The 14,064-nt window shown below is 51.9% G+C and overlaps 3 protein-coding genes across 6 annotated transcripts in view; 1 reads left to right on the top strand and 2 right to left on the bottom strand.

Moving 5' to 3' along the window:
- LOC1269179 (lysosomal aspartic protease) overlaps positions 1-14,064 on the bottom strand; it is a 77,367-nt gene that overhangs the window by 2,568 nt on the left and 60,735 nt on the right. The gene's annotated exons all lie outside the window — the stretch shown is intronic.
- LOC1269178 (A-kinase anchor protein 17A) lies at positions 547-6,556 on the top strand. Of its 4 annotated transcripts, none has more exons than XM_061648039.1 (6): positions 552-656; positions 1,331-1,516; positions 1,614-2,074; positions 2,340-2,597; positions 3,077-3,284; positions 3,355-6,556. In XM_061648039.1, the coding sequence occupies exons 2-6, from the start codon at positions 1,466-1,468 to the stop codon at positions 6,127-6,129; spliced, it is 3,753 nt and encodes a 1,250-aa protein (XP_061504023.1). In that variant the 5' UTR covers positions 552-656; positions 1,331-1,465; the 3' UTR covers positions 6,130-6,556. The 4 variants fall into 4 exon arrangements, with proteins under 4 accessions (XP_061504021.1, XP_061504023.1, XP_061504022.1 ...); XM_061648038.1 differs by having other exon boundaries at positions 582-778; XM_061648040.1 differs by having other exon boundaries at positions 582-781.
- Positions 6,609-12,843, bottom strand: LOC1269177 (bumetanide-sensitive sodium-(potassium)-chloride cotransporter). Its single transcript, XM_560491.5, has 8 exons — positions 12,228-12,843; positions 10,988-11,298; positions 10,788-10,887; positions 10,335-10,725; positions 8,745-10,263; positions 8,152-8,661; positions 6,846-7,125; positions 6,609-6,775 (listed from the first exon to the last, which is right to left on the bottom strand). Exons 2-8 carry the CDS (start codon positions 11,266-11,268, stop codon positions 6,662-6,664), a joined length of 3,195 nt encoding a protein of 1,064 aa, XP_560491.5. The 5' UTR covers positions 11,269-11,298; positions 12,228-12,843; the 3' UTR covers positions 6,609-6,661.

The following is a 14,064-nucleotide window of genomic DNA, read 5'->3' as shown; positions in this document are numbered from 1 at the left end:
AATCGGCAGACAGAGTGACCAGAAATATCGATGTATATATATACATCCGCCAAAAGGATTGAAGGAAAAAATCTCAATTTTTTAATCATTGAACTATAAAACTCAGCCAAACAATCAAATCAATCTAAATAATCCAGCGAAAATCAAATGACAGTACGTACGATAAAATCGTATCCGATGGAGCACTGCAGTGGCTCTAAGGTCGCGTGGAGGCCCGAGAAAAAGAACTTGCCACCATTAAGAAGAAAATGTGCATCTTAGTCCTTCTTTGGCTTAGAATTCCTAGTACAATTTTCAGATCAACACTTCAGAAAGACCTTCATTTGTGTAACCGCTGAACCAAATCTAATCCATATCCTAGGTAAAGGATGCATATTCTTTTGAAATGGAACTTTCATCTTGCGCATTAGTAACCCCTCCCCCCCATCCCGCTTAACACTTCTTTTGCTTCCACTTCTTTTAACTCGCGTTAAGTTTCGAGTTTTAACCTACCGAAAACTATCGATAAAATTTTGAAGCGCCTACCGAAAACTGCCAAAATAATCTGGCCACACTGTCGGCAGAGCAAAGAAGAAAACTCGCCGTCGCTGTCAAAAAGAGGAAACGATTGAGAAGAAAAGTTTGGAGCTTGGCTGTGCGAGTGTGCAGAAAATTTCGTAAAAGAAAAAAAAACCCCTAAAGCCAACTAACTATACACATTTCCAGTGTCCGCAAAACGGACGGCGAACGAAACCGCAACGGGTGTGGTGCTCGTGCTGCAGCAACTGCTCCTCCAACGGTGGTGTGGTGTCTCTTTTTGCAGGGATTTCTCTCCTCACGGCTGGGCTGCTGCCCGTGCCGAGCCCGCTTCCCTCCATGATGGCAGCGCACAGTTGAACGCCTTTGGCCGCGGTGCAAAAAATGTTTCTCAGCTAATCATTCTTCTTTCTTCTTTCTATATGATCGCGCCCGCGCGCGTATACTAATGGTGGTGTAAATTGCGCCCGAATTTGTGTGAATATATCGAAAAATTAAATCAAAACGCCGCTCTAAACGCCGAAACCGACCCACTGCCAATCTGAACTTTGCCAAATCGATCGGTTTGTGTGATTGTGTGTGTGAACTTTTCCCTCCCCCTCTGCGGAATCAACATTTTGCACCTGGCCGTGGTTGAAAAACCATTCTGTTTGTGCCCCGATACTGTGTGTGTGTGTGTGGATGTGTTTCCCGTGAACGGCGGTGGCTTTGCTACTGTTCCGTGGTGTGTCTGATGCGACCTTGCACCCTGCTTGTCTGCCCCCGGATGCCGTACATGTAATCTCCACACCCAAACGCCGCAACAATGATACAGACCATACAGGATGTCAACGACTGCGTACCGCTGTACCTGCCACACAGCTTGTACCTCAAGCCGTTGGCCAAGTTCAACATTTCCGTTGCACTGCCCGCCTCCATCACTGGCAAAACCATCTCCAACTATGACGTTATGGAGAAGATGCGCCAGATGATACTGCCGGACAAGTTCTCCCTGCTAAAGGTAGCTTACAAACGGTAGTGCAAATGAAAAACGCAACGAATTAAATGCAACTTTTTCTCCCGCCCTTCTCTTCCTTCTCTACACCCACCACACGCAGGTCTCGAAGAGCACCGTCGGTTTCATACGATTCGAGGGAGAGCTGGAGGATAAGGGCAAACTGAAAGCCGTCCTGTCGCGGCTCGACGGCCGCCCGCTGCGACTGACCGGGTTCGACGAGTCGGTCAAGGTGCGGGCATCGGAAGCGAAGGACGAGTTCCCGACCCGGCACGATTGGGACTCGTTTTTCCGCGATGCCCGCAACATGGACGAGATGAAGGCGGGCGAACGGCCGGACACGATCCATTTCAGCAATCTGCCAATCAAGTGGTTCTGCCCGCGCCATGCCGAGAACGAGGACGGTGCGAAACCGAGCGAGAGCATCTTCAAGCGCATCTTCGAGAAGTTCGGCGAGGTGCGGGCGGTCGACATTCCGATCTGCGACCCGTACCGGCCGCAGATGAAGGCGCACATGTCCGGCATGAAGAAGTTTAGCTTCGATCAGGAGATGTACTTCGAAGGGTATGTGTTGTGTGCATGTGTGTGTGTGTGTGATAGCGTGCTTTTACCGGCATCGGTCCGTTTCTCATCCCGTGGCGACCGAGGAGGAAGCCCAGCAACATGAGTGGAGGATCCCGAGGAAGCCGACGGTGGTCATGCCGAACCGTGTGGCCATCGCTTTTCTAAAGAGAATCTCTGTTTCGCTATGTGTTTTGTTTGTTTTTTTTTTCTTCTCTTTTCTCTTTCCCCTTTCTTCCTCTTCCGCGGGGTGTGTGTGTGTGTGTAGGTATGTGCAGTTCTCCGAGTACGTCGGTTTCGTGAAGGCGATGGACGAGTTCCGTGGGATGAAGCTGGTGCGCAAGGAGGGCGAACGCAACCTGGCCATGACGATAGCGGTGGACTTCGATCGGACCAAGCATCTGAGCGACGCGACGGTGAAGAAGCGCCAAATCGTGCGCGACCGACTGATTGCCGCGGATCGGGAGAAGGAGGAGCTGGAGAAGAAGCGGGTGGCCGAGGAGGAGGCACGCAAGGAGCAAGAAAGGTTTGAACTGTTTGAACGCGAATGTGTTAAATTATATTTCTTTATTAGGCCTCAAATGCATGAAGCGCGCTCGAAGCCGCCCCGTCCTAACGCGTATAACTCGGATGTCATTCGAACGCGCTACCGTGGAAACGTAGAAATGCTCACGGTGCGTATCTCTGCGCAACTGTTATACGCGTGCCCACGCCCGCAGAAAAGCGCTTCGTGTATTTGAGGCCTTAGAAACATATCCGTATGAGTTGAAATATTTATGTTAAACAGACCTTTTTACTATTTACTTCACCGTAACCGTTATGCTTTAAGTTTTTTTTTCTTCTTCCGGAAGGTCCATATGGCAATGGCATTGTCCAGCTTTCTAGGAGCCGGGCTCGTCTATTAAATAGACAACCGTGTCGTCGTCTTTTGAATCTCATATTACATACATTAATTAATCGCTTTTTTTGCTATCTGTTTGATATTTTTTCCATTTCCGCACGCAGAAAACGGCAAGAAGAGTTGCGTCAGGCCGAAATTGAGCAGCAACTGCTGCGCGAACAGCGGCGCAAGGAAAAGCACCTGCAGAAGCTGCGACAGAAGGAGTCGGACGAGATTAATCAAAAGATCCGGTTGGAGGAAAAGAAACTGCTCGAAGCGCAGCGTAAACTGGAAAGCATTCGTCTGCTCGATGCACTTTTCGATCGTATGAAGGTAAAGGTGTTATTTTTCTGCTAAAAGAGGTACTGTATCTAATTCATATTTTCATTGCAATTCCCCACAGCTGAAGCAATCGTTAGAAAAGGGTAAGCGAAAAAGTATCGTGTCCAGCGATGGCGAGGGCATCGACACGATGAGCACATCGTCCATAAAAGATCGACAAAAGAAGGCCAGCAAGCTGAAGGCGACGCAGGAGAAGGAGCTGGAAAAGATGCGCCTGCGGCTGAAGCAGGCAAAGGACGGCAGCGTGCTTAAGAAGGTGCTCAGCACGGGGCTGGGCGTGAAGGTGGAACGATCCCGCTCGCCCAGCATCAACACGATCAGTTCCGACGATGGCATTCTGAGCGATACGCCGCGCACCAAGACAAAAAAGAAACGCAAATCACAAACGAACTCGTCCAAAAAGTCGGATGGTTCCGGATCCTCTTCGTCCGACGGCTCCGACGAGGAGGAACTGCTGTCGGGCGACGAGAAGGGCAAACGCGAGGAAGAACCACCACCGGTGCAGCCACAGTATCCAGCCCAATCGATGCCGTACGATCGGGCGGTTGGGTACGGTCATCCGATGGTCCCGACGGCGGGCTATCCGCCGGCCAGCATGTATCCGGCAATGGAATGGCCCGGCATGAGCTATCCGTACACGTACGATCCATTTTACGCCCAGTACTACAGCTCCATGGCCTATCGGGGTGCGTATCGTACTGCAACCAGGGGGCCACGGTATCCCCGTGGCGGACAGGGCGGTGGTGTGTCGCGTGGACGCGGTAGCGGCTATCGAGGCCGGGGAGGGTATGATTATTACCGTGGTGGAGGAGGGCGCGATGATTACGACGAAGGTCGATCGTACTCGCGCTCCAGATCACGGTCAAGGTCACGGTCGCGGTCCCGCTCGCGGCATCGTCGCCGCAGTCGCAGTCGAAGCCGTCGTTCACGCTCACGAAGCAGCCGTAGCCGTAGCCGCAGCCGCAGCCGTCGAAGAAGCCGAAGCCGTCGGTCTCGCTCCCGCTCTAGCTCACGATCCCGGTCGAGATCACGTTCGCGGTCCCGCACATCCAAATCCAACCATCGGCACAGCCGTAGCCGATCGAAATCACGATCCCGGTCGCACAGCCACCGCCGCAGCAAGCGGACACGTTCGCGCTCGCGCTCGGAAGATCACGCAAAGAAGGTGGCCGTGCAGATGTCGAAACCGACGTCGAAAAATCTCGTCTCAACCATCCGCGGAGCAACGCCACCGTCCCGATCGCGTTCCCGTTCGCGGGGTCACTCGCGCTCCAAGTCGCGGTCCCGCTCACACTCCCGCTCGCGCTCCAACTACAAGCACCGCTCCTCCCGACGCCATCGCTCGTCCCGATCACGGCGCGATGGTTCCGAGCGGGACCGTTCGAAACCGCCGAAGGAACCGCCGGAACCTGCCGAACCGCCGCTGGTGGTCGGCCCGATCGGACCGCGATCGCCACCGGAACCGGCACCCCAAATGCCACCTGCAGCAGCACAAGGTGAACCGGAAGCAGAAGTTGGAATGGTCGCCGGTGGTCCGCCACCACCACCCGAGCCACCGAACGGTATCGGTGCCGCCATGGACGATGAGGATGAGGAACCGTCCATGGTGTCGGAATCGTTCAAGAAGCATCGCATCATCGTGCGCACCGATACGCTCGGCGCGAAAACGACGAAAGAGATCGAAGAGGAGGTGCGCGAACGGCTGTTGCGGCAGCAGATGGAGCGCGAGCTCGAAAAGCGCAAAGAGCGCGAACTCGAGAAGCAGAAAGAGCGCGAACTGGAAAAGCGCAAAGAGCGCGAACTGGAAAAGCGCAAAGAGCGCGAGCTCGAGAAGCACCAAGAGCGCGAACTCCAGAAGCGCAAAGAGCGCGAGCTCGAGAAGCACCAAGAGCGCGAACTCCAGAAGCGCAAAGAGCGCGAGCTGCAGAAACGAAAGGAAGCCGAACGGGAGGAACTGGAAGACGAGGAAGAGGAGGAAGAAGAAGAAGAGGAAGAGGAAGAGGAGGAAGAGGAGAGTGAAGATGAGGAGCGGCGTAGACAGCAGCGCAAACAACAGCAGGCCGCCGCGAACGCATCCGACCGACGTGTTCGTAATCACGCAAAACCTTCCGAACCGTCGGTGCACGGAAATGGACAAAAGCGCAAAGACGAGAGCCATCGGAACCGGAGCGAAAAGGTGCCGGAGCGCATCGCAAGCCGGCATCGACCGAAGCGGTCCGATGGTCGCTCGAACGGGGAGAAGGGCTCCGCTCGCCATGAATCTTCCTCCTCGTCCGACTCGGAGGAAGAGGAGGAGGAGGAGGTAGAGGAGGAAGAAGAGGAAACGTCGGGAAGTAGCAGCGGGGAAGAGGAGCTCACCGATCCCAGACGCCGAAGAGGAGCTGCCGATCGACCCCGTATTCCCCCCTCGCCGCCCATGAGTCCCCGCGAGCGACGGCGCCGACGGTTTGCCGATGTGCCGTCCTCCCTGGACGACCGAAGGCATGGCAAAGAACTGGACGGCAGACACACGGCGCTGGAAGAGAAGCGGGCCCGCGTGCCGATACGCCCACCGTCCGGTCGCGGAAGGTCTCGCGAGGATCGGCCACTGGAGCGTGACAACAACGGGCGCCAGCGTCGCTCGCCGAGCGGCGGCGCTAGGGGACGGCATGGGCAGCAAATGCGGCAGCGTAGCCGAAGCCGCGAGCATCATCGCAAATCGTCCCACGCTCGGCCGGACGAGCGCAGAGCGCCGGGCAGCAGTGGCGACGAGGCGCACGTACGCCGGAGAGGAGGGGGTGAAGTGAGGGTAGGGAGCAGACACCACGGTGGCTACCGTGCGAGTCGCCGTTCGTAGTAAGCGCTCCCTGTTTGCTGGGTGGTTCGAGCACCGAGCAAAGGGGGGGGGGGGGGGGGGCCCAGTTGGGGCAGTAAGCGCAATGTTTTAAAACAGCAAGCTAGCGATAGAATAGAACAAAACTTTCTCCGAACATTTACTTTACACCCGTTTAGAGCGGGGAAGGGTTTACAATCGTGAACAACATTGACTAGAGGACACCGCGCTCATCCGGCAGAGTCTCGCGGGGGTAGCGATACACATTTCCCATTTTGCGACCGACACCGCCGACTCACTGGTAGTAGCAAAAAGCACTGAAGTAGGGCTAGAGAACAGAGAGATTTGATGACCGACGGCACTGCCCTGTGCGAGAGTGCGAATAACAGTGTGTAAAAGTGTATAACATAACGTGTATGTTTAGGTAATAAATCTTCTTTCTCCGATTTAATGTCGCTTTCCATTTGCGTCACATTTTAATTGCAATTAGTTAACATCTATTTTAGTGTACAGAAGCATTAAACCGAAAGATCTCTCGACTCGCACAGCACCGCACCTAGGAGTAGAACGTCAATACTGAAGTCTGGTTGCCGCGCACGAGCAACATCGGTGGCATGTCCTTGGACAGCATCTCCAGCCAGGACATGTACAGCGAGGCCGAAACGGTACCCTGGGTGCGATGGGAGGAACAAAGAACAATTTAAACGCTTACACACGGCAGTTTCGGGCGGCAAACGTACCATCCTCGGCATCGGCATGGACATCACGATCAAGCGTGCCTCGAGCGAATGCTCCAGCAGCATCTCCCTTAGCCGCAGCTGGCGATGGGTCTTTTCCGCTAGCGCAACCCGCTCCGGCGAGCTTAGCTCGGGTGGCGTCAGATGGGCCGGCAGATGGTCGAAGCTTTTCAGCAGCTGCTGGTGCAGCTGGACCGTTTCCGGCCGGGGCGGTTGCGTCACGTCCTGCAGCATGATGAGCGATGAGTAGTCGATCCGTAGCTTCGCCAGCAGGTTTGCCATGCTGAGTGGAGAGCAGGTAGCAAAAGGAAATCAGTGTGTAATGCCTCGCAAAGGTGAAGCCAGTGCTGCAAAATGTCATAAGCATCACGAGATTTTCACCAACGAAAAAAATGAACATATCCGTGGTAGCTTGATGCTCATTGCTGATACTCAATGCATGTGCGTCATGACAAGCCGACCGCGACGTGTGAGTGTTATTAAGCTTATTGCCGGCACAAGAATAATCATGACTTTTTCATACTGTGAACAGTGCTACCAAATGCCACTGTTTCAGCCACCAACACTCATGACTGAAACGATGCTCAAATCAGCTCACGTACTCAAATGAGATGATCAGAGGTGAGACTCAACCAGTTGTTTGGGTCAAATACATGCTTGGTGACATTTTGTTTAGCACCCAACTCTGGGTCACTCACTTGGTCACGACATTTTGTGTCGGTGATAATCACGACATTCTTGGAATATACTTGGCATGTGGTCCCAAGCAACAAAATGAGCATGCTCTCTCGCTCTGCCTGCTTTGATTGTCTGTCGGGTCAAACAGTGCGAGAAAATATATTCATTTTGTTTCTTGGAATTACTCGCAAGCACTGTATATCTCCCATGACCATTGCGATGATCACCGACACAAAATGTCACGACCAAGTGACTGACCAAGTGTTGGTCGCACAAAATGTCACAAAGCATGTGATGGTCGCACCAACTGTTTGAGTCTCACCTCTCACCATCACAGTAGAGCTCGTGACGCTGACATGATTTTGTTTCAGTCAGAAATGGTCATGACTATGTCAGTGACATTTTGCAGAACTGTTCACAGTAAAAAAGTCATGACATAGTGACTGACCAAGGGATGGTTGCAAAAATGTCATGAAGCATGTGTTGGTCACACCAATCGTTTTGAGTATCACCTCTGATTATCACAATTGTGTACGTGACGCTGATATGGATTTTGTTTCAGTCACATTTTTTATGACATTGACAGTGACATTTTGCAGCACTGGGTGAAGCAGCTAACGCAATTACTTACTTCTTCTGCTCCAGCTCCAGCTCCCGCTGCTGGTTGGTGAGGGCAAACACGCGCACCTTGCAGTCGGCCCACTTGGAGCGCATCGAGAGGATGTAGGGTATGAGCATGGTAAGCCCACCGTCATCATACAGCCACCAGACATCGATCGTACCCTTCGGTTGTTTGTGCCGGAACACGTTCAGCCGGTCGTGCAGTTCGAGCGGCAGACAGGACTCGGCCCGCGTCGAGCACGCGATGCTTTCCCGGCTCGTGTTGGAAGGGCTCTCCGTTCGGCCCACCTTCCCGGCGCCCTGGAATCCAAGGTTGGAATCGACGTACATGAGCTTGTTGGTGGTTTGATGGGCTGCGGAGGCGTCAATGATATGCTGCTGCAGGCTCGACAAGGAATCGTTCGCGATCGTGCCCAGACTGCCGCCGGTGTTCGAAGGTCCGTCCGATGTTAGGTAGGACAAATCCAACCCATTCGGCAGTCGCAACACGGCCAATGACATCCGATTGTCGAACACATCGCTGTAAATTAACGGAAAAAATACATTCCACAATACGGATACGAATGCATCATCATCATCATGATCCAGCGGCGCTAAACTCACTTCAGCACATTGTAGTACGTATGTAGCTCCTGCACCGGACACCGCATCCAGTCCGCCTTGTACCCCACCAGCACAATGTTGGCCGACAGCTTGCCCACCCCGGACGTCTGTATTAACGCGCGCACCCCCTTCTCCAGCCCGATGCCATCGATCAGCTGATAGAAGCCCTCGATTTTGCGCAGCTCCATAAAGCTGCGGCAGTCGCGCGACCGCAGCTCACGCTTCCGGTGTGACAGCCGGTCCCGCACCACGTCGCCCACGATCAGCAGTGCCTGGCGCTTCGTGATCTGGTGCGCCAGCTCGATCAGGGCGGGACGGGTGGCCGGCTGCCCGGTCAGCACCAGCACCGACGGGTGATAGTTCTTCACGTGGTCGCCCACGCACTGCAGCTTGAGCGCGGCGGACAGCGCACTCTTGTAGCTTTGCGCCTGCGTGGTCGAGCCCCAGTTCACGTCCGGCTTGCGGTAGATCACGGCCAGATGCAGCACAAAGATCAGCACCATCGTCACGCCGGTCGAGATGATGTCGATCAGGAACATGATCAGCACGCACAGCACCGTCCCGAGCAGGCTGACCCACTGGTTGTAGTACCGGAACGTCGGTCGCCAACCGATCGGCTTTACCGTGGCCGCATGAAACGTGCAAAAGTTGATGAGCGCGTACGAGGCGAGATAAAAGTTGGTGATGAGCGGTGCCAGCAGGTTCAGGTTGGCGAGCAGCACAAACAGCACCGAGACGCACAGCACGAGCGCATAGCTGCGGTACGGTTCGTTCCGCTTGCCGAACCCTTGCGCGAAGTACGTCAGCCCCGGGTAGAGCCGGTCCGTCCCGAGCGCTTGAATGATGCGCGGCACGGACGTCAGATTCGTGAGCGCTGTCGAGAGCGTGGCGGCAAAGCAACCGGCATAGATAAGCGCACCGGACACGGCCATCAGCTGCATGATGTTGTAGTCGTTGTGCAGCCCGTAGCGGCAGGGCTCCTGGGGTCCGGAGCTACAGCGACCGAACGTACCATTGACCAGATCGGCCAGATCGCCCGATGCGTCCCGGTAGCTGGCCGAACCGGCCAGCAGTACGAAGGCAACGTACGACAGGCCGGAAATGAGCAGCGCCAGCAGCGTCCCCTTCGGTATGGCCGTGGCAGGGTCCTTCAGCTCGCCGCAAATGTTGGCCCCCGCCTGGACGCCCGTCACGCTCGGGAAGAATATGCCGAACACGCTGAAAAAGTCCTGCTCGATGCCCTCGCTGTGCCGGTAGTCCGGGCCAAGGTTGTCGACGAATCGCTCCCCGGACAGGCCGGTAAATCCTTTCGCCCGGTCGGTATCGGTGCGTGGCCCGAGCAGGACACCCACCGTGAAGCCACCGATCGCGAGCACGATCGCAACGACCAGCACATTCTGTGCCTTCGCTTCCCAGTCCATCCCGACCGCACAGATGAGCACCATGAGCAGGATCGTTAGCGTGCCGACGAGCCGCATATCGTTGACCCCACCGTCGAAGATTTTCACTCCAAAGCTTGCTGTGTGGTAAAAAGAAGAATTTTCCTAGAGAATTTTCCCACCCGCTGTGCGGCGGCACCCACACACCTACCGAGCAGCTGGTTGAGTGAGCTGCAAAACCCGATCGTGTTCATCGAAGCCGAGACGGAGTTGGAGAAGGCGAGCACGATCCCGACCGCACCGCCGAACTCGGGACCGAGCGAGCGCGATATGAGATAGTAGATGCCGCCGCCCTTCACCTGCCCGTTTGTGCACATCGCCGACAGGGACAGGGTCGTTATCACGCACACCAGATACGAGAGGCCAATGATGAGCAGCGTTTCGAGAATGCCGGCCAGCGCGACGACCCAGCTGAGGCGCAGGAACAGCATCACGCCCCAGATGTTGAGCAGGCAGGGTATGAGCACACCCTGCACCCAGCCGAGCCGGATGCCAGCATGGTCTGGGCCGGTTTGACACGAATCATTCCTATCGTTTGCATCCTGCCGGGAGATAGGAAGCGTTGATGCGTGTGCGTGTACAAACTTGCGAAACCATGCCTTACCGTGTCCTGCTCGTCGAGATCACCGTGCAGCTCGCCGATCGAGGGCCGCCGGATCACTTTCTGTGAGGTGCGGTAATGCTCCAGCCGTGGAAGGGGATCCCTAGCAAAGGAAAGCGATCGCATTTTAAAAAGACTTGTACTGGAAACACCCTAATGCACTACAAACTACCAGGCGTCTCCTTTGCCTTTTTTGCACTCACGTGGTCAGATGGTGGTCGGCATCGTGCGCACTGTCGGCACCGTTTGCCGTACGATCGTCGTACCCCGACTCAAGATCGATCGAGGCCCAGCTTTGCTCATCGTCTACGGTAAAGATGACCTTCGGCACATCAGTTGGTGGCGTTCCGTTCGGCGTCTTAAGGCGCTCACCGTTCTGTACATTAGTAGCACCATTCTCACCCGGGCGTACGCTTTTTGGCCTTCTTAACGAGCCTAGCACACGATGGGTTACGCTCACTATACCGTACTGGTCCCACACCATGTTTTAATTTTGTCCGCTGTATGTAACCCGCTGTCAGGTAAAGAGGTAAATAGAAAATTCAAACCTTCTTCCAAGCACAACCGTTCGTTACGATCGCGCCAGCCAAACTGCCAACCATACCATACGATCGAGCATTGGACATTGAAAAAGTTCGAGGGGGAGGCACAAACAAAACCCCACATTCACGCTGCTCCGTTCTCTGTGTTCTCGGGTTCAAGTTGTTTTGAGTAATTGGTGTAAATTTGGGTTATTTCGGGAAGATCAAGTAAAGTTGGAGTGCCCGCCTTTTTGCGGCAGCCGAACGGCGGGAAGGTGACAAGTGTCTAAGCAAACAAACGAGCAAATCAGCTGCTCGATCGTGCGTTACGAACAAGTGGTAGACTGCGAATGGTGATATTGCTGGAGTTGGTTTCATTTTTGTGTGTTATTAGCTAGCTAGTGAACGTTCTGAAGGTATCATGGCTCGTTTTTGATGGTGTTACATGATTGAGTATTGATCAGCTGGAGCACTCGGCGTGTAATGTAAGAGTGAAAGATGTTTCGAAGATCAGCGATCAGAGAGTTCACAAGTAAGCTACTATTACATAATTTTGCAAAAATTCCAATCGTGATTTAATGATCATTTTAAAACATTCTAATTAATTTTACAAACAGTTTCACTTTTGCCGAGTGCTTATTCAATCCGTCCATTTTGCGAAAAAGCGCTCAGTGGAAGTAACGGACCGACTACCGGCCGGCACCGGTTCGCACCAGTTTAGTTCCGCTTACGATCGATCGGCAGTCCCAGGGACAGGGAAACAAAACACCACCATTGATACAGTACAGTGTTGCTTTCCCAAACGCTGTTTTGCTTAATTAGTGCGAATCATCTGGAAGTGTTTGGTTGCTAAATGACTGGTTTATCCCCCCGAAAGCCCGACAAACTTTCACACATTTAGAGACGGTACAGCTACACTTACGTTTTGCTTTATATGTACGTATTGCAGCAAATAATATCTGTACTTTTACTCATTACACAGCACCCGGTAGCTATAAATTATAAGAAGATTGAGCCTTTTTTTGACAGTTTTTGTATGCAACACTACACTTCGCGCACTTTCTCAGCGCACCTGTTAACAGAACGAACCGCTCAACTGTGCGGCTCAAGCTTAGGGTGTTGGGATGTTTTTACTCTGCCAATGTGCCTTTACGGTTAGTTTAAACAGCTGTGCGCGGTACGTTTCAATGGTGGTCGTCAGTTTGGCTGTGGTGTTCCAGAATTTGGCACTATGATCAAACGGTATAGGAATGCAGTACGTGTTAGTTCGGTGTACGGGGAAGCACCACCATCCACGAGGCTTCAATTTCTCGAACCTTTTTGTGGAAGCTCTTACCTGTTTTGAAGTGTCTTTAAGTGTCGGTTACACAATACAGCCATACTACAGGAGTATCTAGTTGATAGAGTAAAGTTACAGGGATCTTCTCAACGAGCCTGGTTTTTGTTTTGTTTTAGGTTTCTATGTTGGTCATGCCACGAGGACTTAACGATCTCTAGACCACTGAGCCATTTTCGGAATTTTAGCAGTTCCGCTATAATTAGTTGGCACAGCTTCGATCTCAATGTTACAGTTGCGCCTGAAATCGGACCCTGATGAAGATCTTGTTCACGACCTTGTTCACTTTCCCTGCCCGTGGGCTTGTCTGGGATTTTGTTCCATTGCGTTTCTTACTGTTCCTAGTTTCCCTTTATGTTAAGTGCAAGTAATTAACTCGACGACCTTTGACAATGTATGTTTACTAGTTTCTTTCTATATATATATTTGATTTATAATATTTAAACTATATTGAAGCTAAAAGAATTTCAGTTTTTTTTGTTACGAAATTCTCCTTAAACCTAAACGATTGCAAACGAACTAAAAATAAAATTAACAAGAAAGTGTCCAATTTTATGTTTACCTGTTGATCGTTCAGAGTTCGTTCAGAGATATCAAAATGTTAGGTTTCGCTATCCAACAATCTATTGAATTTAGAGATCCTCTGTATTTAAAGTTATTGTATAATTGTCTAGTCCGATCCATCCTTGAGTTTAGCTGTGTAGTGTGGTGTTCTTAAACAGTAGAGCTCTGTGCGAAAGTTGAATCTGTGCAACGTATATTTACTAGAGTCGAGGTTCATTGCGTCGCTTACAGAGGACATTTTAATACGCCAAACTACCGCACGCGATGTTTGTTGCATGGGCTGCAATCCCTCGAAAATCTCCGAAAAAGTGGCACAAAAAGTGTTTGTAGACATCAACTGTTGAGACATCTGATTGACGCGACTGAGTCCCTCCCCCTGAGTAACGACCCTCTATTGACAATGTGTAGACAGTTCAATTCGTATTGCGAATCATTTGACTTTCATTTGACTACGCAGAGCTTTAAATTAGGATTTTAGATTCGTGCGCGCTCAGAGATTAGTAAGCAAGGGTCATAGTCTATGTAGTACCAGGCCCATTAATTATGAAAATAAATAAATAAATAAATAAATAAATAAATACATAAATACATAAATAATTATAAAGCTAACTTTAACAACATTTGATCGTAATATTGTTCAAAGTAAATTGTGCTTTATTTATCTAAATAGTGTTTTCCTAAAATGCGATAAGCTGAAAACTGTAATATGATTATCTTTTTAGTGCAAAACTCATTCACATAGAAATCTTTCATCCACCTCCCCGTATTTCTCCTTCATCCACCATTGACCGTATTTAGCAATTTAAAAAAAGCACATTTCAAACTTACTCACAAAGTCAATTCTTTCTCTATTTCCATG

Source organism: Anopheles gambiae, chromosome 2 (genome assembly GCF_943734735.2).
Source record: "Anopheles gambiae chromosome 2, idAnoGambNW_F1_1, whole genome shotgun sequence".
Lineage (NCBI taxonomy): Eukaryota > Metazoa > Arthropoda > Insecta > Diptera > Culicidae > Anopheles > Anopheles gambiae.
Note: the sequence above shows the minus strand (reverse complement) of the source record. Positions and strands in the feature narration are given on the sequence as shown.

What these genes read in the sequence shown, in the direction of transcription:
- LOC1269177 (XM_560491.5), bottom strand. Translation starts at nt 11,268, where the DNA reads ATGGTGTGGGACCAGTACGGTATAGTGAGCGTAACCCATCGTGTGCTA. An exon ending in CTCACTCAACCAGCTGCTCG is followed by an intron (nt 10,264 to 10,334) that starts GTAGGTGTGTGG and finishes TTTACCACACAG; the next exon opens with CAAGCTTTGGAGTGAAAATC. An exon ending in CTGGAGCTGGAGCAGAAGAA is followed by an intron (nt 7,126 to 8,151) that starts GTAAGTAATTGC and finishes CTCTCCACTCAG; the next exon opens with CATGGCAAACCTGCTGGCGA.
- LOC1269178 (XM_061648037.1), top strand. Translation starts at nt 1,322, where the DNA reads ATGATACAGACCATACAGGATGTCAACGACTGCGTACCGCTGTACCTG. An exon ending in GCACGCAAGGAGCAAGAAAG is followed by an intron (nt 2,598 to 3,076) that starts GTTTGAACTGTT and finishes TTCCGCACGCAG; the next exon opens with AAAACGGCAAGAAGAGTTGC. An exon ending in CACTTTTCGATCGTATGAAG is followed by an intron (nt 3,285 to 3,354) that starts GTAAAGGTGTTA and finishes AATTCCCCACAG; the next exon opens with CTGAAGCAATCGTTAGAAAA.